This window comes from Xyrauchen texanus, chromosome 2 (genome assembly GCF_025860055.1).
Source record: "Xyrauchen texanus isolate HMW12.3.18 chromosome 2, RBS_HiC_50CHRs, whole genome shotgun sequence".
Taxonomy (NCBI): domain Eukaryota; kingdom Metazoa; phylum Chordata; class Actinopteri; order Cypriniformes; family Catostomidae; genus Xyrauchen; species Xyrauchen texanus.
Window position 1 is genome coordinate 18,849,238 of NC_068277.1, and position 23,857 is coordinate 18,873,094.

General features: G+C 36.8%; 1 protein-coding gene across 3 annotated transcripts in view; it reads right to left on the minus strand.

Moving 5' to 3' along the window:
* znf638 (zinc finger protein 638) overlaps positions 1–23,786 on the minus strand; it is a 39,594-nt gene extending 15,808 nt beyond the window's left edge. For 2 of the 3 annotated variants that reach the window (XM_052141609.1, XM_052141601.1), the window contains exons 1-2: positions 23,080–23,786; positions 903–2,418 (exon numbers count right to left, since the gene is read on the minus strand). In XM_052141609.1, coding sequence (XP_051997569.1) covers positions 903–2,418; positions 23,080–23,201 — 1,638 coding nt within the window. In that variant the 5' untranslated portion in view covers positions 23,202–23,786. Of the gene's footprint in view, positions 1–902; positions 2,419–7,755; positions 7,899–23,079 lie in introns of those variants that run through there. The other variant, XM_052141618.1, reaches the window with a different exon arrangement.
* Positions 23,787–23,857: the final 71 nt, after the last annotated feature.

Consider the following 23,857-nt stretch of genomic DNA (forward strand, 5'->3'; position numbering starts at 1 on the left):
TATTAAAACTGTAAAATACTGTTTTGAACAGTGCGTTGTTTGACACTGTTTTGAAAAGTGTCTTTTACTCAAATCTACATGACTGTTGACATTGAGAACTGCTCTTCTTTAAAAACATTTGCTTTTAAAAGTTAAATTAAAAGATAGGGCGCCTGCAGATGCACAAGCCAACAACATATAGATGCATATAATTCTTAACAAAAAAAGATTTAAAAAAGGAAATTAGAATTAAGGACACTATACAGCTTGTTAAACCCACTATTGCCTCATTACTAGCAACAACAACAAAAAAAAGAAAAAAGTCTATGTTGTTCGTGGTGAAGCATCTTCCAGCATGGATAAGTCCAAATTGTGTCTTCAAGTATTACAAAGATTTCTTGTAATGTCATTCTTGAAGGAGACCATCGTCTGCCTCTCATCTTCAGTGCTGTGGGAAATCATCAGGTCTTCTCTACTCTGCCTCCACAACAGGAATCATAGTTTTCAAGGGCTGATACTACGTTTCAAAAATATTACAGGTTTTTACATCAGGTGTCTGCAGGTTTCCAGTAAACAGACTAGCAGGTCTCCTCCCAGGCATGCCAAAACTGGAATTGTCTTGGAGTAGTCTAACTTCTAATTCTGAATTAAAAAATCCAGTCTTAGTTTACCTACTGTATTATCTTCTTTACTCAGATATATATTTTATACCAGCCACAATTAATGAACAAGTCAAGTTAACAAAGATAATTTTTTTTAACAGGTTTCTGACATTTTATTTCATTGTTAAATGTAATACAATTTTATATCGATGTAGGGCAACACATTTAAATGAATAAAACAACTCATGTGACCCTTTACATACAACAAAATAAATGCAAAACATCTGTCAAATTAGGCACAACTGGGTAAGAAATACTCACCTTAATCTGGACACATTCTATGTTACATAGAGAGCATGTATGAGGAAAGATTCTTGGAGTAGCTGCTGAGTAATCATTCATCATGGTGGGAGTTGGAAGTCTCTTTGGAGTAGGGATGCTGATTGGAGGTGAAAGGAATGGGATCCAGTTAGAGCTTGGACCTCTGGAGATATCATCGATGGTCATCAGAGGACGAACACATAGCTGAGGAGGAATCTGTGAAGGAGGCGGCATCTGTGAAGGAGGTCGACTGGAAAGTTGCAGGATAGACTGGGAAGCAGATGGTCTTGCTGGGATTATCTTAGTGTGTCTTGAATCCACTGGTGGGGGTTTCTGAATCTTTGGAACTTCTGCAGGGCCTGAAGCTGCTTGGCATGGCTGAGGAGGCTTTGTGATGTCCATGCCACTAAATGGAGGTCCAGAGACTTCCCTCCCATACTTGGGTGACTCTTTAGGTTGGTGTTCACTTGCATAGCCATCCGAGCTCTCCTCAGGATAGCCAAATTTACTGAAATGTCCATAGTCAATGACATTGCCGTGCCGTGGGTCAGAGTCCATGAGTTTGGATCTTGCATCAATATCAGAGATGTTTCTCTTCGACTTGCGCATACGGATGTCTCGTAAAATAAATGGGAGGTTGTCAGGTGTCAGTTGATCATCTGGATAGTGGCTTAGTAGCTCTAGGTCCTCATTTGAGAGTCCAAAGCTGGCGAGGATGTTGCTGGCACTTTCTGAGGTGTAGCGTGAAGGTCGTTTTTCTGGTGGAGGTTGGCTGTCCAAACTGCTAGATGCTCCACTGCCACCAAAACCCAAAGACTGGAACACCTGTGTGGAACTGGAAGTACGATCCAAGCTAGAAGAGGCAAAGGGCTGGTTGGGGACCTGGTACAAAGACCAGTCCGTCTTATCGGATCTCGAGGCACCACCAGTCCCTGGGTAACCACTCCCTCCTGAGGAATGCCCTTCATCCCTTGTGTCCTTTCTCAAGCGGGTGTCTGCTGTTTTGGGTTGCTGTAGTATTTGCGTAAGACGGCGAACTTCCTCACGGGCTCCCCTAATGTTCTGGTCTATTGTGGCATTAAGGTCTTGGGAAATCTGCGACTGATGCTGTCCCAATGAGAAGGGCATCTGCTGGTTAATCATCAATCCCCCACGAGAAGTGGACATGGAACCTGGGCCAAGACGGGCTGCCCCCAACTCCAGTCCAGGCTGTGACCCCAGAGACCCATACTGTCCAGGCATGATGGGTCTCTGGCCATTAGGGAACGTCCCCCCAAGGGGATTATATATTGGATGTGACATGGTGACCTTAAGAAAGTTGAGCAAGGTCAAGGCAGGTGAAGCAATTGCAGGGGGAGTGATGCTTCGGCCAGCAATTGCATTCAGCTGGTTGAGTGCCAACTGAGTCTTTATCTGTGCCAACTGGAGGGAGACAGGGCCTAAGAGTGGCAAACTCCCAAAATGGCTCAGGGAATTTGCAACAGGGGGCACACAACTTTCCAAGAACAATGTAAAGCTGAAAAAATTAGGGGGAAAACACAGAAAGGATTATTGGCTTGGTGTCTTCATGTTCTGTCGCAAAAATGGCAAAAGTGCTGCAATCACTTTCCCCTTCTGTAAAACACTCAAATCACCAGCTTCAAAATCCTCCTGAGCTTCAGGGGATTTAAACAGCTTTCCCTGTCTTCACTGTGGAAGAAAAACAGCAAGCACAAAAGGACAAGACAGACAAAGGACAATAATATTACAGTTTAATTCTACCTTTACAAAACTTGCATGCATTTGCTTTAGTTTTGCAAGGCTGTGGTAAGACAAATTTAGCCTGAATGTAATGCGAGCAAGTAGAGACAAACAAACCTCAAGGCAGGACAAAATGAGAGAGGCCAGACTCTTAATCTAAACATGTTAGGCAATCATAATTTATTTATTACACCTGACCAATTCTTTCATCTTTAAGATCAATTTTGATTTATGGAAAAAACATAGCAGTCTGGAATGTCAATCGTTATCAACAGAGATCATCTTAAGGTGATCTCTATGGAAGAATACATTTTATTTTCTTAATTTATGACAAAAGCATGAAAGGACGACACTACGAGAATCTAATTCAGTAAAGGCAGGGCTCGACAATAAGGATTGCCCAATGGCCCAGGGCCAGTGTGAGAAAGATTATGGCCAGTTGCTAGAACTGTCACTTGCCAGATCAGGCCAGTGCTACATTTATAACATTAGAGCGAGAGAGCGCAAAAATTACAGAGTGAACAAAGTCTTCTAACTGAGGAGCGAGTGAGTGTATATTTATCTCGCAAAGACACGCAAATGCATAATATACTAGACGCGCCTAGGCACAGTCACGTGCACGCACAAGATCGTGCAGACACCAAACGCACACTCCTCGCTCTATTCCAAGTGTCAGAGCAGCAGCTATTACCATCCATCCATCCATCCATCCATCGTCAACCGCTTATCCTGTCAGCTATTACCAATGTGAAGAAAATAGCAGGAAATTGATTTTCGTAGTGGGATTTAACGTCTTGTGCAACATTTTAAGTATCCTGCACATTCAGTGTTCGAAATCCCTTTTTTTTTTACAGGTTGGTGAAAATTAGTAATCCACACATTGGAACAAAAGAAATTAAGTTTCTTTCTGTAGGACTGAAAATCCATCCCTCTCAGCGCAGCGTGCATGTGCACTCATAAAGGGACAAAGCGTTAGTTTTATTCCCACTGTAAAAAACAAAAAAACTATTCTCATTATTTCACCTTTAGAGATGAAGTGCCAAATGAGAAGTAATAAACTTTGTTAAACCCCAGTTATACATGTGTCTGGAAATCACAAGCTGCTCAATATCCAAAATGTAAGTATACATTTAATTAGGTAATGTTTCAAAACGTGAAAATTAATTTGACATGATAATGGCATTTGATATGAAAAGAAGCAAGTTCACTATGGCTATTATTATCAGAGCTGTTCAGCTGCAGGGTGAAGGTGAATATTTGAAAAAGTCTACTTCATATCATCCTCATAAAACACCTGTTACATGTCTCATTTCTGGACCATACAGGTATTTTTGTTCATTGTATATCAGTCAGTGTTGGTCTGGTTTGGGTTGTTTGATTTCTTGTTATATACATTGATAATTCACAGAACAGGCCTAATATCTACCTACTGTATATTACACATCACAACCAATTTAGTAGCAAGTCTGTTCTCTCAGCCAATAATCAGACCTTTGCATGATAACATGACTAAAAGTTGCATGATAGCCTGACTAAACAGGTGACCGAAAACCCATGATCTCCTCCACAGAACTCTTGGCTTAAAAAAACATGTGTAACTGGCAGGACGGCTGAGGTTAATATGATGGATTTATGAATTTATATCTGTAAAGCACATAGATAGGATTACATAAGGCATAAATCATGTCTTGCAAATTATAAATGTGATTCAATTTTGGGGGACATTGTATTTTTTCTCCCATATTTGGAATGCCCAATTCGCTCCAAGTCTTCATGGTGGCATAGTAACTCGCCTCAATCTAGGTGGTGGAGGACAAATCTCAGTTGCCTCCACGTCTGAAACCAACAATCAATGCATCTTATCACATGGCTTGTTGAGCGTGTTACTGCGGAGACGTAGCACATGTGGAGGCCCATGCTATTCTCTACGGCACCCATGCCCATCTCACCACACCGAGAACCACGCATTATAGCGACCACAAGGAGGTTACCCCATGTGACTCTCCCCTCCCTAGCAACCGGGCCGATTTGGTTGCTTAGGAGACTTGGCTGGAGTCACTCAGCATGCCCTGGATTCAAACTCATGCCTCCAGGGGTAGCAGTCACCATCTTTACTCACTGAGATACCCAGACCCCTGGGGGAGATTGTATTAAAAACATAAGATATGTAAAAAAAGATTTATCTTTTGACTTTTTTTTTTTTTTTAAAGCCATGATGGTAAAAACAGCCATTTGTCATTTTTGTGTTGGGGCCAGAGAAAATTTTGGCAGGGCCAGTCAAAATCTGAAGCAATGGCCCAAACGGGCCAGTAGAAAACATTCTTAGCGTTGAGCCCTGAAAGGCCTTTCTTAACAGAAAAACAAAGACTAAGCACCAGTGCCCAAGAAAATAATTAAACAAATTCTAACCAAAAAACAGATCAGGAAAGATGCGCCAGTGATGAAGAACTACAATCCATCTCACTATATTATCTCCTCTATATGAACTTGCCAGTAGACTATACAATCAAAACCAGTGTTAAGCAAACATTTAATGTAAAATTTAAATTTGCTACTCATTTTAGTTCTCATAATGTGATGCATTTCAGAGTGAAGCAGTCTATTTTACACGAAAACAAGACAATGTAGGCCAGAACATGATTTTATCCATTGGGAATTTACTAGATTGTGACAAGTGGGCGTTCAGTAACAGAATGGAGGCAGACCTGAAAGCGAGTTTGCAGTGAGTTTGCAGTCAGTTGAGGAGGACTACTCCCCTCATGAAACAACACTGACACACACACACAAAGAGTGATCTTTTTTGACTGGGACATGAAGGTGAATTTCAACACAGAGCATTTTGACATCCCAAATATGATGCTTCTTTTTCAAATCTAACATAATTGGCTGTTATTTTCAGAACATTATATTAACATCACATAATGCCTTAAAAGCCTTTGGTTTACATTATTTTCCATGCCTTTGCAACCTAGGTGACATCAGCCATTGAAGATTATTGATATGCTACAGTGAACAGCTTATCATTCAACAACTGACTAGTCATTTAGTGGGGTCAGCTACTAACATTAATATTTTTGGTGGTTGCAATAATGGGAGATGCAATTTTTATAAAAATAAATAAATTGAGAACTTCTTGGAAAGCGTTTTTGCGTATAACTTGCTGTGCTTAAAAGTGAATACTAGTCCGCACAGTAAAACACTCTGCAAGAAGTTTCGTCTCTTTAATGCTTTAAGTTTAGTCCATTCATGCAACGCTGCAATTTCAGCCATCAAAACGCTTCATCAACAATACATTACAAGACGATCACTGTCAGACATTAAATTCTCTTCTGCAAAATATCCCACATTTGTGAGGTTCTATGGAGAGATTAAAGTATTTTGCAGATTCTGTCTGACACTGCGTAAACAAATAGTTGCAGTCAGAAAGGTTGAACTGCTTGATGTTGTGAACTAGATGTGTACAGGCTAATAAAGATGACACATCTTGCAGTTCTACTATTTTGAATGCAAGGCTCGCCCAGAGACTCCAAAGATCTGTTTACATTGAAGCGCATCATGTGGCGTTCAGGATGCAGATAAGCGTAAGTTTTTTTTTTGCCGTTCTTAAACTGTAGCCTTTTTTATTTTTTCCTTTGATAGTTTTGTGCAATAATTATTTTACCCTTTTAATAGTTGAATATCCATTTGTTATGTTGAAGAAGTGCTGTGCTAAGTGTATGTATATTCTGCAGAAAGGTGTCTGATCAGGGTCACATGACCATAACAGTGCCAAATTCAAACAGAATCTAAGAGTGTAGTACTCTCAGGTACATTTAATACTTTTAGCTCAGCTTAAATCTGTTCCGCTGAACTGCACAGACTTTCCCTAAAAATCAGTGCAGAATATGCAAAAATGGTCCAGATTCCATCAGGCCCTGCTAATTATACATTAGGTGCCAATAAATCCTTAACACAGACTAGTTTATTATACAAATTGGTAGTTTTGCAAATTCCTTATAGAGGGGGTCAAAAGTGTACTCACCTTAGCCTTTACAAAAAAGAAAATGTAATGGTAAATCTCAAAATTAAAAGAAAAGCTTATGAAAAATGTATAAACATACAATGTAGTTTTTGTATTACTTTTGTAGTTTGTTTTAAAGTATGCAACCCTAAAAAGTCTCAGCTGGTTAACACAATGAACGTCTGCAGTACAATGTATATATACATCAAAGCGAGCAGATGTGAAACTCCAAAAGACTGAGTTTTGTATGTGCAGAGCCAATCAGACTCATGACATGCGACGATTGCATGAAGTGTATCAGAGGCAACGTTCACTGTAAAATGTAGGCCAGTAGTTCAGACCTAAGCCGCCATCAAGCGACTGAACTCAAAATGTCCACTAAACGGTGATAGGACGTCTCATCCAGCAGCCATTTTTTATCCCAGGTTTCGTCTTAACCTGTATTAAATTACATCACTGTTTTTGGACTAGATAGAGTCGCTCTTTTAGTAATTATACAAACAGAATATTTAGAAGAGACACACATTGTGATGTAATATGCACATGTAACAGCACTAGAGCACATGTTCTGTACGCGTACAGCAACTAAAAGACATAAGTCACTTAATATCGTGTAATTAATTATAATTAATATATTACATTACATGCTAATACATATTTATAGGAATAAATCTGAGTGTATGCTGTATTGCGATGCGTCACACCCCATCTTCACTAAAAACAAAACGACAAACTAACGTTTCCGTTATCGGAAGCAAAGCAAACACACAAACTATAACACTCGTATTACATTTAATGAAGCTCGTGAATCAATTATCGTCAATTTTAAAGGAAGTGTTCTAGTCTGTCGCGTTGAACGCTTGCAGAATTGTGTTTGTGTTGCTAGTTATTGTGTCGCTCATACAAAATTACATCAATTTTTGGATCAATTTAAGGCATGATACAAGCGCAAAAATCCCAGCTCGGTCTGGAAAAATAGGCCGATTTTTGCAGCCCACTGGCTCTGTTTATCCTTTGCCAGCTGTGTAGAAATAGCCACATGACGACAAACAAAACAATACATTTACACCGGGAGGGCTCCCAACACATTTGAGTTGAACCACAGTAACATACCTCGTGTTTTATTAAGTAAAATCTTACGGTGGAAATTCGTCAGATCGGGTCACGGTTTCTGCGGACGGTTGACTTGCATCTCAGACGTGATCAAGTAAACGACGATTCGTTGAAAAAAAAAAAAACGGAGTCAGGCAAAGCAATCAAACCGGAACCTGCGTGATTTTTGCCCCAAGTAGTCTTCACTTTCAAAGTTACAACCATCCCATGAAGTCAAATAATTTCGTGAGAGGGGTGATAGTTTGCACTGTATAAAAAAAATTAAAAAAAAAAGATTATGGGCAAAAAAAAAAAAAAAAGTCTCATGCATTTTCCTGAAAACGGAAATGAGGTATCATTTTTCCTCGGTGTCCAGGAGATGGCAGTGTTTTCATTTAAGGGGGGACACGTTCTAGTCTCATAATCACGTTCACGTTCTTGTCTTATCCTAGTCAAGAAGTAAAAAATGTTGGCACACAAATGACTCTCTCGGAACCATCCCACCACAGTTTTGTCAAAAAGAATCTGATTGTTATTGCTTCAGTTCTTAGGTATAGTTTAGTTTACGTATGTTTGTAAAGCAAAATAAACTCAGACAGTTGATCAGGAATGTACAGTGTCCCACTTATTATACAGCTACATTACCAAATAAATAAATTAGCATTAAGTGTTTTGTTTTGTTTGATTAACCCCTTCATTTCAACCCAACATTATCACACAAAAAATTGGTGTTATAGTTCTCAATGATTTGCCATCATATATATATATAAAAAAAGTTTAATCTTATCACCCTTTCTGGTGCCACCCTGCAGTGAATGTTCAAGCCCTGAAAATTACCCACTGTGCCTTTGACGCCACAATCAAGATACTACATTTGCAAGGAAGTGAGTGAAATAACGCTGTTTTGGTCTCAGTACTGTTATGGCAAGGGGTAAGTTTAGGGTTTGGGTTAGAGTTAGGAGTATGTAAATGTAATTACTATTAAGTATTCATCTTATATTAATGTAATTACAACTAAAATGTTTCAGGAAACCGGACGCACTGAGCCTTTCATGTCACATCTATTAAAAGAAGTAAGTTCTTGTGCTTCCGCTGTGCATCGCAACTGTAGTTGCGGCTTTGTCCATTGGCAGGGACAGTTCAGACATTTGGAAAGCTTACACAAAGTTAGCAGTTTAACTTTCGATCTCCTGTCTGCAATTTTTCATGAGGTCTGTCAATTTCAGAGGGAGACTAAGACTAAAAAGTGGCCCTGGACTTTCTGGCCGGCCCAAATTACCCAGCAGCCTACTGAGAAAACACCCAGTGCTTCCGATGGCCAGTCTGCCCTGGGTTTGTTCAGTCCTATCACACTCATCTCCTTTTAACTCTGTAGCTCTTTTCTTCTTGTTTATATTTAGGTTCTGCAAAGTGAAAGACGGTTATTACTTTAAGCAGCAAGGAGCCCATTTAATTAAAAACACGCTGGTCCCAAAGAGAGAGGAAGAGCTGGCCACAATACAAATACTCTAACAGGTGAGACAGAAAGAAAGAGAGCCATGTTGAAAGGTTTCATTTGCACTTCTATCTTCAAGTATGGAGGATTAAACTGATGAACTTTTTACCCTTCTCATTGTTGTGGCAAACAACTTTGCACGCAGCTACATTCTCTGCAGCTGGCAGTGAGCCATTTGTCCCTGCATGGCAGAACAAGTGGGTTGGGATGTGAGAGGCCCGTTAACAGATAACTAATGAAATATAACAAGAATAAATGCACCCCAGGGATTGGGGGAATGCCTATCACTCAATGATACAGGACTCTTTCAGTAGCCCTTCAGTTCTTAAAATGTCATGATAACATGATGTCCTCATGGCAGACTACAAAATATTTTCAGTTTTTATGTAACCCGCTAGCTCCTGTTTTAGACATCTAATTGTACTGCATCCCATCAAAGAATAATTTACATATTTACACACACATACATACAGTATGTTTAGGCTATATACAGTATAGTATATAGTATATAGTATACAGTGGGGTCCAAAAGTCTGATACCACATTGAATAGAAACATTTATGGTTCAATTTGTAAGTTACTAATCAAATGTAAGTAATTTGTAACATTGACCATGTTACCTTCTTTCCACAAAAGGTCAAATTTCCTTGCTTCCATTGAAGAAGACAAGATTTATACATGATCTTTTGAACACTCTTAGATCATGGAATAACATGGATTATCAGGATGTCTATGACAGCTTAGTGCATGCTGTCATTAAAGCAAACAGGGGGACATACTTTATATTAAACTTTATACTTTATATACTTTATATTAAACTTCAGCTTCAAATAAAAATTGTAATACAGATGATTTAGTTTTAAATGATCAATTAAATTATTTAGATGATCAAGTCTATCTGCTGCAGGAATATCAATGTTCTGTTGAGTAATGGTCTATGAGTTAGTGTGTCTAGATTAATGTCAAATTAATGTTAATGTTTTAGTGTGTTTGACAGTGTGAAAGATCATCCTCTCACAGCATGTTTCTTTATGAGTGTCTGCTGGTCAGCTTAGTGTACATAAGCTGGTTAATGTTTCCTTAATCAAAGCCTTATTTTTGTAAGCTGTGGTTTTGTCACCCATCTGAAATGAGTCTGCTTCTCTCAGCAGCCCGGCACCTTCTATTTCAGAGTACAGACACGTACAGATAAACATTCACACTCATGCGAACACAACCCCTTCTCCGGCACCCATGATCTCAATATTGTGCTGGCGAGGCGGTTTATGGTAACTGTGTACTCTGATATGTCCAACGCCTTTCAGCTGTCCACTCTCATCCCATTTCCAAAACCTCTCCACTTTACTAAACTGTACATGTAAAAATGATTGATTATATACAGTTTATTAACCCAAAACATACCAAAAAGCATTTCTAGTTTATGCGTTAAACACTACTACACATTTTTTAACTGAGGTTCTTTTATAAAATCTCTCAAGAATGAATCATTTATGATATTATATAATACACCTCACTGCATTTTTATTGGCTGACAATTATAACAATGTTTAGTTGCAATAAAGTTATATAAAGTTCCTGTCAGTAAGTGGGCCTTAGTCAAGGAGGTGTCAAACTAAGTTATGAAGACCCTGTTGTAAAACAGTTTGTATTTTCATGGCAAATGGAGGAGTCTGGAGGCAGAGGAAACAGTCAAGAGTTTAAAACTCTTGTAACTGTGTATCCCTATAAGTACAAATGTGCAACCCGACTACTGGCATGGTTTGTATACATTTATAGACTACATGGGCGTTGTAAATTTGGTGCATGACTTTACTGTGGTAATCATATTTAATTGATATGCCATCCCCCACTACTATCCCCAAATTCATTTGAAATATTTCAGTGCAAATTGGTAAAGAATTGGGGCAAATGTAGGCCTATATACTGTCACATTTTGTAAAAATTGTATAGGTCCAGTAGAAGTACTTCTTTTAACATTGTGGGGATGTAATAAATCAAATTAAACAATAAAACCTGCTTATTTGGATGATACTTGTTCTGTCATTTAACATCCATTAACATGATTCCAAATCCAAATATAAACCAGACATTAAATATGACTTTTTTACCTCAAAGTTTATTTTTGTCTTGTAAATCCTTTATTATTTGACACAGACTAACAACTTCTACAGAAGAAGAGTGGTTTGGATGCGCAATATTTATATCACCCCTAGCTTTCTAAATGGTTAAACTGATGGTGTTACAATTCACCCCGTGCTACAATACTCCCCAGTCTCCCCTACGTTTACTCAGCTAGCTAAATGGTGACCTACCATGTCTATTGTATTTTATATCAATCTTATTGTAATTACTATAGGGTTTACACTAATTGTACCCCTAAAAGACAAAAAACAAATAAAAAAATAGGACATCAAGGACATCTCCAAATGGCACCAAAGGGAGGTTTTGACACACATTATGCATGCCCATAAAACACACCCAAAACATATCTAACTCATAAACCTTATTAAGGCGCTCAGATATACTATAGGTATCCACTGCTCATCTTAAGTCCTAATGGCAATACAAATGAGCAAAGTTTATGCAAGCATGTGTTACAGTAAGAACATACAGTATACTACATGCAAGACCCTACAGGGCATAGAGTGTAGAAATAAGTTTTTATTTTTGTTGAATATTGCAAATCCAAGCTTGTTGTTGTGACTTCATAAAGCCACTCTGTCTAGAGTGAACACACACAGAGAGGATAGCAAATGAGAGAAGAAGGGGGTGAGTAAAATGAAACCATAATCTTCTGGTATTTATTTTGTCAACATTCAATCAATGCCTTAAGCCTGTGGCACTGACTACCTCCAGAACAAACAAACTAGCCTCATAAATCTGTTTCAGACCTTGTTCAGACACTCATCAAGCCATGGGATCATCACCACTGCTATGCATTATACAGGCCTTCAGGGGAATCAGTCAAACACTCAGTCTACAGAAGATTGTCACCTCCTACAATACAGTATAGCAGCCCAATTAATTGTTTTGTGGAGAATTCATCCCTTAGATTTCTATCACAGAGAAGAGGTTATCAAAATTGCTGTGTCATTACCAGAAATGTATGTTAACTTTAAATTGATAGGTTGCAGCAAGACAGTAACAGAATATTCACTGTTTTGTGGGAACCAAAAAAGTTTGAGAATCAACAAATAAAAAAACAACATATTGACTGACCACTATTCTGAATATATTGGGGGACGATGTCTCAAGTGTCAATGTCAATCCGCATTGGAATTCTTAATCCCCAACATGTGACTGGTGGATATTGGGAGTAATGGAACACATGTTATGGGATTAAGTATTTAAAATAGGAAATATTAGAAACTGTATTAAAGTTACAATTTAAATAATTGGTAATCAGAATTACCAATTCAAAAATTGGTATTTCTGGTATTTTCTGGAATTACATTCAAAAATAATTTTGATTACTGAAGAGATTACTTTGCATTTTATGACCATTTGTTTCATGAAATATTTAGACTGTTCAGTTGTAAAATATTTATCCATATAAATCATGTGATCCAAAGAGTGTTTGAACAGTAGTGAAACATTCTTTTAATGTATTACATTCATACTGTTGTGAGTCAAAAGGTGGATATGATGTCATTGAGGAATGTTTCTTTTTGAGCTTTAAGAGAGAAGCCACATATTGTTTCTACAGTTTCACAAAAATAGTTTGAAACACTGACAGATGAAAAAAAAAATCCAGTGAATACACAATTTCATGCCTTCAATGCTAACCAATGTAACCTTTAACATCGTATAGGAAGCATTTTCTGCTTCATTCTATGAACATAAACATACGATCAGAAAAGGATGCAGTTGTGTACACTCTGCAGGGTTTTTAAGTTTGTAGCTGCAAAAATAGTTAACCTTGTAATTGGCATGTGAACATTAGCTTTATGCTAAGCTAAAATTTTATTTCTTGCCTTTACATCTGTTACCTGACTCGATTATATTTTATAATATATTCTATGGTGAAAATGCACGTTGGAGCATACATTTTGTCTCTAGGAAGAGCTTTGATATTAGAACAAAGATGTTCTGCAAAAATCTATTGTTTTTCTGTAAAAATATCTAAAAATCTTTAAAACGAGATTAATTTTCTTGAGTAGCGAAACTGCATAAAATATTTAGGCTTATATATATATATATATATATATATATATATATATATATATATAAGTGTGTTCTCTTACTTGTTTATAGTCAAAACAAATGAAAAAATTTGCCAGTGCCGAAGAAGTAATCCAAAGTATTTAGATTACCTTACTGACATTGAATAATTAATGGAATACATTACAAATGACAGCATGTATTCTGTAATCTGCAGTGGAATACTGTTTAAAAGTAACCTTCACAACCCTGCTGGAGGGTTTGTGCTGTGAAGGTCATCATTTAAAGTTCAGCATTACTCATCATAGTTCAGTCCTGCGTCTTCCCTATTTAAGTCGTGACCCCCTGCTCCGTGCTGATTTAAGTGTGCAATCAGGGTGTGTTTATTGAGTTTGCTTTCAGCTGCTTGACATGACTGGCCTATAAGCTCAAGGGTCTATTTGGAGTGAGCAGCACGTCATGTTAGTTTACATTCAGACAGCGGAAGACACTGTGTTCTTCAGCTCATGAGCTTCATGGCTTTAAATATGCCAAAAAGACAAGTGCACTGAGATTGCAGATTTTGATCCGAATGATGATAACATTGAGAATAATGATAATATTTTCAGTAATGATTGTGATTACATTGTTGATGACAATGAGAAGGAAATATTTTACAAATGGAAAAAAACAAAGCTAACAGTGTTTTGGGGTGGAAATGGAATATCTGTCTGAGACTAATAGAGGTGTTGGAATTTACAAGAATGCCACAGTGGACACACAGTGGGCTTCTCAAGTCTGCTGTCCCACATAACCATTATGTGTAAATGTCAATATCAAAAGCCCTGTTCAGCAGTTAGCACTGTCGCCTCACAGCAAGAAGGTCGTGGGTTCAAACCCTGGTTGCCCCGGCCTTTCTGTGTGGAGTTTGCATGTTCTCCCCGTGTCTGCGCGGGTTCTCTCCGGATACTCTGGCTTCCTCCCACCATCCAAAAAGACATGCAGGCTAGGTTAATGGGTGTCTCCAAAAAAAATTGCCCTAGGTGTGGATGTGGAGGTGAGTGTGAGTGTATGTCTGTCTATGTGTGGCCCTGCGATGGACTGGCGACCTGTCCAGGGTGTCCCCCGCCTTTCGCCCAATGTTAGCTGGGATAGGCTCCAGCCCCCCGCGACCCTGTACACAGGATAAGCGGTTGACGATGGATGGATGGATGGATAAAATTCTATGAATTAATTTGATTAGACAGTTTTGATAAAATTTAATTAAACGTTAAAACCCGGAATTTAGAGAAAATAAAATGGAAAACACGGAATTTGGGAAAAAAATAAACAGAACAAAACAAGAAAAAAAAAACGGATTTCATAGGGCACAACACAAGGTCCTTAGGGTATAATTATATACCCAAAACAAGTTATACATTTTAACAAAAGTACAGAAAAGTTCCCCTTGAGGTTATCACCCCAGAGGTGCCCCTTATACCTTAAACAGAAAACAGAGTACTCTTGACTTTCAAAATAAACAGCTGTGTCAGGGTCAGTTTTGCATTTGATATAATCATAAGTTATCCTTAGGGAAATGAGCAGTGGCTGATCTAGTCATTTTTAGGAGGTGGCAAACAGACTATGAGGGGTGGCACACCAAAGCAAGTACTCATGGGTATCTTATGGATTAAGGTACCAAGCTTCTTTGCAACAAGTAGTTCATTCATTGGAGCTACTATCAAATTACAAATGCCCATGAATTTGCCATGCAACTGCATTTCCTCAGGAACCAAATAGTGCCATTTTGCATGTCATTATAAATAAATAAATATATATATATATATAATTTTTTTTTTTTGCATAATAAAAATAACAAAATGTATATCTCCAGAGCACCAAAACATTGTCTATTAAACACATCAACAAATTCTAAAAGTTCCTTAGCTTTAGAACCGGCAATTTGGACTACATGTCATGCAGGCCAAAATGTTTTACTTTAGTGTACTCATGTATGGAAAATGCATGCACATCTGATGTTATTCTGCTAATAAAGTCCTGTTGGCCTCTCACCTTATAATAGCTGGAATAATCCATTCGAATGTGATGCGAAACTCATGAATATTAATTATGTTATACACAGCATAAGATTCTTTTAAATTACCTGCTTTGATCAACAGTCAAATTCATGACCAACATGACCGATTCAAGCACTCAAATAAATATTTAATCAGTAAATTAATTATGTAGATCAGCACTTTGATTAAGAACATAATTGGTTGAACTAGTGGTAACTGTTTGCCTTTAGTTTTTAGAGGTTTTGTAATCTAATTTGCCCAAATATAACTTTTCATTTTAATAAACCAAGATCTGGGCTGCGTTTTTTTTACGAGCAATTTAATAAAAATTACGTTATTTTTTTTTATGTGCATTTCCAAAACTGCACTTAACATGAACGTGCGAGGATGCACTTTAAGTGCTACTTAAGAGTCACTGTCCATATATGTGCTGAAATATGACTGCTGTTTGTCATTGTAAGGTCATTATATTTGTGCGTAACTTTACAATCATTTGTAATTTTTTTACAAAATATTTTCTTAAATATTCAACCTACTTAACTTCATATTTACATATTATTTTTACAATTTGTGCAGAACTATCTTTTTCTTTTACAGAATCTGCTTCCATAATCAGGTGTGCATTTGTAATATTTCCTTTTCTCCACTTCCTCTTAATATAAAAACTTCCGGGATTATTGAACGCTAAGGAGACATTTGGAAGAGGTGCTTTAGGGACTTTCACCAATAAAGCGGAGGTCTGCTTTTTACTCCCAAAAGTGATCATTTAGACAGAAGTGCTGCATGTGCGGTGCTACACAACTTGTGCTGGTGAGAGAGCCTTTGGGTGTCATAAAGTAAGAGGAGATGAGGATAAAAGTATCTGCAAAATGAATAAATGTAAATGTAGGATGATTAGCAAATATATACAGATTATTTTCATGCCCATCAATTAAGTTAATGACTCTTTTCTTCTCTCTCTAATATTAATTTATACAGTTGTCTGCATCAATCATGCCACAAATTTGTTGTTTCCAACTAGTCCACACAAATAACTATATTTGTTTACTAATTAATCTATCCATCCATTTAGACTATCTTTTTGATGTATTTCATTATATTTATAATTACTAGACTTCAATATTTAAATTGAATGAAGTGCAATTTCGTGATTGTCCTGCAGGTGTCTGCATAACTCTAAGTGCTTGTAATGCTCTTGGCGCTGTACGATTACTCCAGAGCATTCATAAATATACAAGCATTGTCAAGTACTACTTAAATTCCGCTGCTTTTAGGAAACAGGCCGCAAAACAAAGATGAATCGTTACTATGCATTTGGGAAACAAGGTCCTGCACGTTAGTGGAAGGGTGTTACACTTTAAAAATAAAATGCAATAAAAGATGCGGGGAGACAATAGCAGCGTAAACATAGACACATTTATTGACAGTTCTGTATATATAAAAAACATAACTCCGAAGTTCAGACAGCAACCACCACAAACTTCCTGCACCAGCAGAGGGAACCCGTAAAAAGTCAATATGTGCCTGAGTGCCATCACAATGGGGGACACGGAAAAGATGCAGACACTAAACAACAGTGATAACAGCTGCAACAAACACTTTAAACATTCAAAATCACACATTCCAGCACCAGATCGCCAGTCAAACCACAAAAAGATGAAATAGAAACTCCTATTTAAGAACTGGAGATGTTTCATCTGGATTATACACATACCTGATGAAAGTTATTGAAAAAAGCGGTGAACACACTTCTAAACACCATAACTAACAGAAATGTAAATAATAATGATTCAGTGAATACTTAAAAACAACTGAGAAATTCATCTTTTACATCTTTTTTCACATAATTGTCCATGTGGTCATTGCTGTTGAAAATAAGCTGATCAACCCACTAGAGCCCAAACACTGCTGCAATAGTAAGTACGCAATTGGTCGATGCTGTGATTAGCTGCTACTGTAAACAATCTCAGGATTGGTCTATATCAATCATGCTATAGGTCTGTGGTCATTTCTGCATTTAGTAAGAGTTTAAGCCGTTCGATATTAATAAACCCCTACACAATGTCAACATCAACTATAATATACTTACATTTATATTTAATACATTTGGATATTTTTGCTGGGGTGCAAAGCTAATTTTTAGGGTGACAGCTGCCAAACTGTGCCATCCTTGTGGCCACACCCCTGCCAGAGAGTCTGGCACCCACTCTCTGAGAGCCTACCCTTACGCAAAGAAAATATTTCCTTATATATTAAGGCTCAATATATTAAAGAATTTTCAGTATATTCATAATTATATAGAATAATACATTGTGTTAATATATTACAATATACTGAGTAATACATAAGGAATTGCTAATTGGGAAATATATGACAATATATTTCCTTATATATTGTAATGTATTTCATTTTATATCCAATAATACACTTCATAATATATGGATGTGCATTTTATGAAAAATGGTAGTGTGTGCTTAAATATATTTTAACATATATGTTGTACATATAGTCACATTTATATGGGAATATGTATGAGCAATATATGTACACAATTCTGGGGTAATATATACTGTAATATATATCCATATTTGTGAATATGTATGTCATTATATATTTGTAAATATGTACATATTGAGTATAAACACATTTGAACATATGTGCTATATTTGAACATATATATGGGAACATGTATGTGATATGTGCACAATTCTGAGCAAAATATATACAAAAATATATATCCATATATGTAAATATATTTATATACATAATACATATCTATATTGAGTATACATACATTTGAACATATATGCACTATATTATAACACACACATATATATATATATATATATATATATATATATATATATATATATATGGAACATATATGTTAAATATATACACAAATCTGAGAGAAATATATTCTGTAATATATATCCATATATATATGTGTGTATGCGTGCTGCGCATGTGTGTGTTATCACATGTAAAACTGTAGTACAGTTTTTGTCTTGTTATTATTAATCTTTTTATACATATCAATAAATAGCCTTACATGGTTCATGCATATATGAAAATGTATTTTTTAATATATCACATTATATTTTCCAATATATTCACATATATTTTTGTTTCGTAAGGGAACATCACTGGATCTGCAAAGCTATGGCCACTGCACCCGACAGCAGACAAGGACCCATTGTTAGCAAGAAGAAAAAAAGAAGAGGATGTGATTTGGAAACAGAGAGAACAGCAATGTCTTTTCACTCACAGATTAGAGGGAGAGGTTACATCAGTCTCCAGCCAGCTCAGTATGTAGGGCAATGTACCAAAGCAACAATCGGTACACAAACATTACTCTTTTATAAAGTGATACTATGACACATAAGGAAAAGGCATTTATATTTAACTTAATATACCCAGAATTCTCCACAGATAAGTGTCAATTTAGTTTTCTATTTTGATTGTCACACTGAGATGAGTCTCCCACAATCATTCAGTTTAACGGGGGAGATCCCATATGTGTAATGATATCTGTACCAGCTTAATCTGGATGACAAGAGGAATGTGACATGAAGTAAGTAACAGTATCCTCTCATCACGTGATTCAACAGAAATAAGCTAGGCTATGAATGTACATAACACCATCAAGTTCACAAGAACTGAGAAACCATTCATGTCTTCTCCTATGGTGGAGCTGAAGATTAAGAGGTGGAGTTCTTTAATATATCTCCATTTACATCACAGAATATTATTAAAAAAAAATGGGATGTTTATGTCTAAAACATGTTGGAATGTTTAGAGTTAGTACTATTTATAATAGGAAATACAATTATTATTATTTATAGAAAATCTGCAAGTGGAAACAATCTTGCACATACTGTTTGGACACATTGATTCATTCTTTATTTCTCCTAATTTCTACATTTTTAGAACAATAGTCAAGTCATCAAAATGTAATTAATACACATGGAAGTATGGGAAAAATGTAGTGACCAAAAGTTAAACATATCAAAAAAAAAATTATTTTAGATTACAGCTCTGCTCAATCTTTACATTCTCTCAACCAACTTCATATGGTGCCACCTGGGATGTTGGAATTACCATTTATTCTTGGCACTTGTTGGCTATTTTCCAATTAACTCCATCTCATCCATTAAAATATCAATGAATAAAACATTATTAATGAATAAATTGAATAATTTAAATGATAAAATGGTTAGTTCCAGTCCTCAAGTCTGATTGGCCAACAGCCGTGCTTTATTCAAGATAAAGCACAAGTCTTGGGTCACATGACACTATGTGAAGTTCGGAAGTGTGAACGGTGAGCTCTGCGCACTTTGCTAGTTTTATCAATATTAATGTCATAAACCAGTGAGATTCGATACACTCTGTTCCATAACTGTCCCAGGAGGACAATATGTCAAAGAATTCAAAATCCTGGGCTCTGGAGACATTAAAAGACACTTACGTGCTCAAGCGGACGCCCCTGAGCAGCAGGCCACAAGCCCTGGAGTCGATTTGGTCAGAGATATGAGGGAATTTCAGCGAGAAATGTTGAATATGTCGGCAATGCTGACAAAGGTCGTTGCTGACTTGGAGGATCTTGCTGTAATATGTCGATTGATCACTGCCATGGAGGTGAATTTGACCAGACGAGGTGGTTTAAAGTGTGGGGGAGGTCGAGAAACAAATCAATTGTCTGGAGATAAATTATTGGAGAAGGAATTATCTGATAATCTGCTGGTGAATTTGGAGCATGTCTGGGAGAAGTTGGAAGATATGGAGAACCGTAGCTGACAGATTAATATCTGTATTGTTGGTATTCCTGAGGGATCAGAGGGTCAGTATATTTGAAAATTCCTGGACAGGCTCTTTCCAAGTCTGCTCAATATAACAGGCCATAAGATTGAAATTGAGCGAGCTCACAGGGTTCTGGCGCGGAGATCCACGGAGGGAGACAGGCCCTGATCAATTCTGGCTAAATTTCTGAGATCATCCGATAAAGGTCTCGTGTTACACAAGGCGAGGATTAAAGGAAGGCTTTCTTGGAAGAACTACAGCATATTCCTGTTCTTAGACTTTGCAAATTCAACAAGAGAAACGTGATCGATTCAAGGAATGCAAAAAACTTACATCAACGGAAGGTCAGTTTTGCACTGGTTGTTCCCGGACAAATTGAGAATAGATGCTAAGGATGGCCGTAAAACATTTACATGCCCACAGCAAGTGATGTCTTTCATAAAGTCAATGGAGTAAGTTATTTTGTGGTACTCACATTGATTGTTGCACTAATGTTGGAATGTGGTCTTTATAATTTTGTTTTTGATGCACAATAAATTTTTTCTAATATGTCAAAATGTCAAATGTTAATATGAGTGAATTGTCTCTCTCCACGTGGAATGGGTTGGGGCACCCCATAAAAAGAAGGAATGTTATTTCTCTTCTTAAGCGGCAGGAAGCTGAAAAATTTAGGAAGATATGGGGTGAACATGTTTTCTTTAGTGCTGGCTCAAGTAAGATTAGGGGAGTCATTACACTGATAAGTAAGCATCTACAATTCAAATATCTCAAACAGATTAAAGATACATTTGAGTCATTATTGTTTTAGCAGAAATTCAGGGGCAAAGTGTTGTTTTGGTTAATATTTACGCACCTAACGTTGATGATCAGGGCTTTTTTATAGATCTTGAAGGGATGTTGCAAGCCTCTGGCACCCCTCATGATATAATATTGGGAGGAGACTTACATTTTTTGATAGACTCATAATACTTTTATTGGTTTGATTAAATTACTTTATAGACACCCGGTAGCGGCAGTCCAAGTGAATGGATTAATTTAAGATTATTTAACTCTGGATAGGGGCACCCCGCAGGGTTGCCCTCTTTCCCCATTATTGTTCTGTCTTGCCCTGGAACAATTAGCAGCCATGATAAGAAAGGGTGGTGGCGCATAAGCTTTTGCTTTAAACAAATTATATTTTATTATTTGTCTCCGACCCTACTAGATATATGCCTTGCCTCCACAGAGTTATTAATTCCTTTTCTAAGTTCGGTGGTGGATTTCGAAGAAGGGCCATCTAGAAGACTGGGGAATTTGGAATCGTTTGTGAATCTCGGGAGGGGCAGGGGAGCTAGATGTTTAGTTGTTAATGTGTGTGATTATTATATTATATATATATTTTTGTGTATATATACTCATTTGTGACCACAGGAATGTTTGTTGAGGGTCAGGCTCAGGGTGGGGTTGGGGATTGGGAGGGGGAGGGGGAGGGTTAATAGTGGGGGTTAAATATTGATTCTGTGTATATATGTTTTTCTTTTCTTTGTTTATGATGAATCAATAAAAAATGTTAATCACAAAAAAAATAATAATAATAAATTAATTCAATTTGTATCACTCTGTATGTGTATCACTCAGTTATTCATGTTGCCTAGCAACATTCTGTTTACTCTCAGGGACAAATTCTTGTAGCGGAAGGATGGTCTTTAATGATTTTAATTGAAAAAAAAATACAAAATTTGTGTCCTTAATATTTTTATTATGTGGTAACTCAAGACTGTGCCATATTGTGAATATAGTCACGGCTAAAACTGTGACAATATTCACAATATAGCATGGCCTCTCATACCCAATTTCTTAATTTAAAAAAATATTTGCAGGTGCAATTTATATTTGTCTACAACATTCATTCCAAGCATTTCAGCACTAGTATTTAGATCAAAATGTTTTTAAGATCACAAAAAATAAAAATAAGTCAAGTGTGGGTGTGATGCTAGACCTTTCTTTGAACTAATAGCATATGTTGGGGTTAACAAGGTCAAGACCAACACACTTCAGTGTTTTAAACATGATAATGACATGCCTTTGTATTCCAAACTGAAGACACAACAGGTGTTGGTCCCTGTAGACACTGGAAAATCAACCCCATGTTCTTTTTGCTTTTAAGCTATTGCTGCATTCTGTGGACTATTATAGATAAATACAACATGGATTATACAATTAGACTATTGTTATGAGTGAATACTGACTCACACAAAAGGAATGAATCCAGACACACCAGACCAGACTATAAATAATTTCACCAGAAATATGATTGTCAGTGAGAAAATGTCCTGATTGGATTTTACATTGTAAAAAATACTTTCTGTACTGATCTTTTGTTGGAATCCTAATAAAACATAATATCAAGCTAATTCAGATTATACTACTACGTAAATAATGCAGGTCAATAAATAAATGGACTTTTGAAACCCAATTGAAAATCATCTTGACATTTAGAAAGGTGACGCTTAGCCCATCATCAACATATAAAGGACAGGACAAGACATAGTCACAACAAAAAACAAGCACAAGATTGATACATATAAAGCACATACAATATAATTAAATATAAGACTCTGTACACAAAAAAATCTCCTATCTCCTATCCAAACATGTTAGTGAATTAAACAACTTAACAGGGTGAGGCTTCTTAACTATAATCAAATGCTTTTTTTATTCCCATGTTTTATTCCACTATCCCCCAAGGCAACACAGGTTACCTTTTCAGCCATAAATAATGCTTAAATGTTGAAACTGTGTCAGCTGCTAATGTAAATGAAATCAAAACTGGTCTAGGTTCAAAAGAACAAAATATATATTTTTTTAACTTACCTATTTGGGGCATCTAGTCGAGGAAGGAGAGCCAGGGTATTGGCCTGTTTATGGACATTGTTGCTTGCGATAGCATTTGTTGCTCCATTTTGGGTATTTAATTTCTTATTGCTGTTTATCATGTCTTCTGGTCAAGAAAAGTTTAAGTTAAGCCACATCTGCTGTAGGTCCCAAAAGATACCTTGAAGTTCGCACAAATATACCAGGCCCCAGAAATACAAAGTCAGAAATGTTATTTTTAAAGGATGAAAAAAGTGTCGACTAGTTGTTGAACTGATCACTGATTAGAAATCAACAATAGGATGCTGGTTGTTGCTCAGATGGTTTTAGCACGGTTTCGTTTTTGTAAATAGGGTGTAAACAGGGTATAGTTTATGGGTTGCAAAAGTAACCTGGTGAAGGGTAATAAATAAGCTTTAAGAGTAACAAGAAATAGTATAAAAAATAAAAGCCAAAAGCTTTTGCCCAAAAACTCAATTTGTCGTAGTTAAGATAACAGAGCTCTGTAGGTTGAAGATCTTCATTTGATGTTCAATGCAGAATCTTTTTTTCTTTGCCAATTTCAAGTTGACATTGCCTTCTAACCAAATATCACCGACTTGAAAATATAGCAAATTCTCAGATTAAAAAAAAACAGCAACAAAAACTAAAACGTTAATCCATAGTAAAGGCTTCTCCATCCTATGTGTCTTCGCTGACAGTGATTAAAGCTCAGGCTTGGATTGCAAAATGTGTCCTTGGATAATTTCAAGGCACACAGGCTATTCCACTCAGTTGG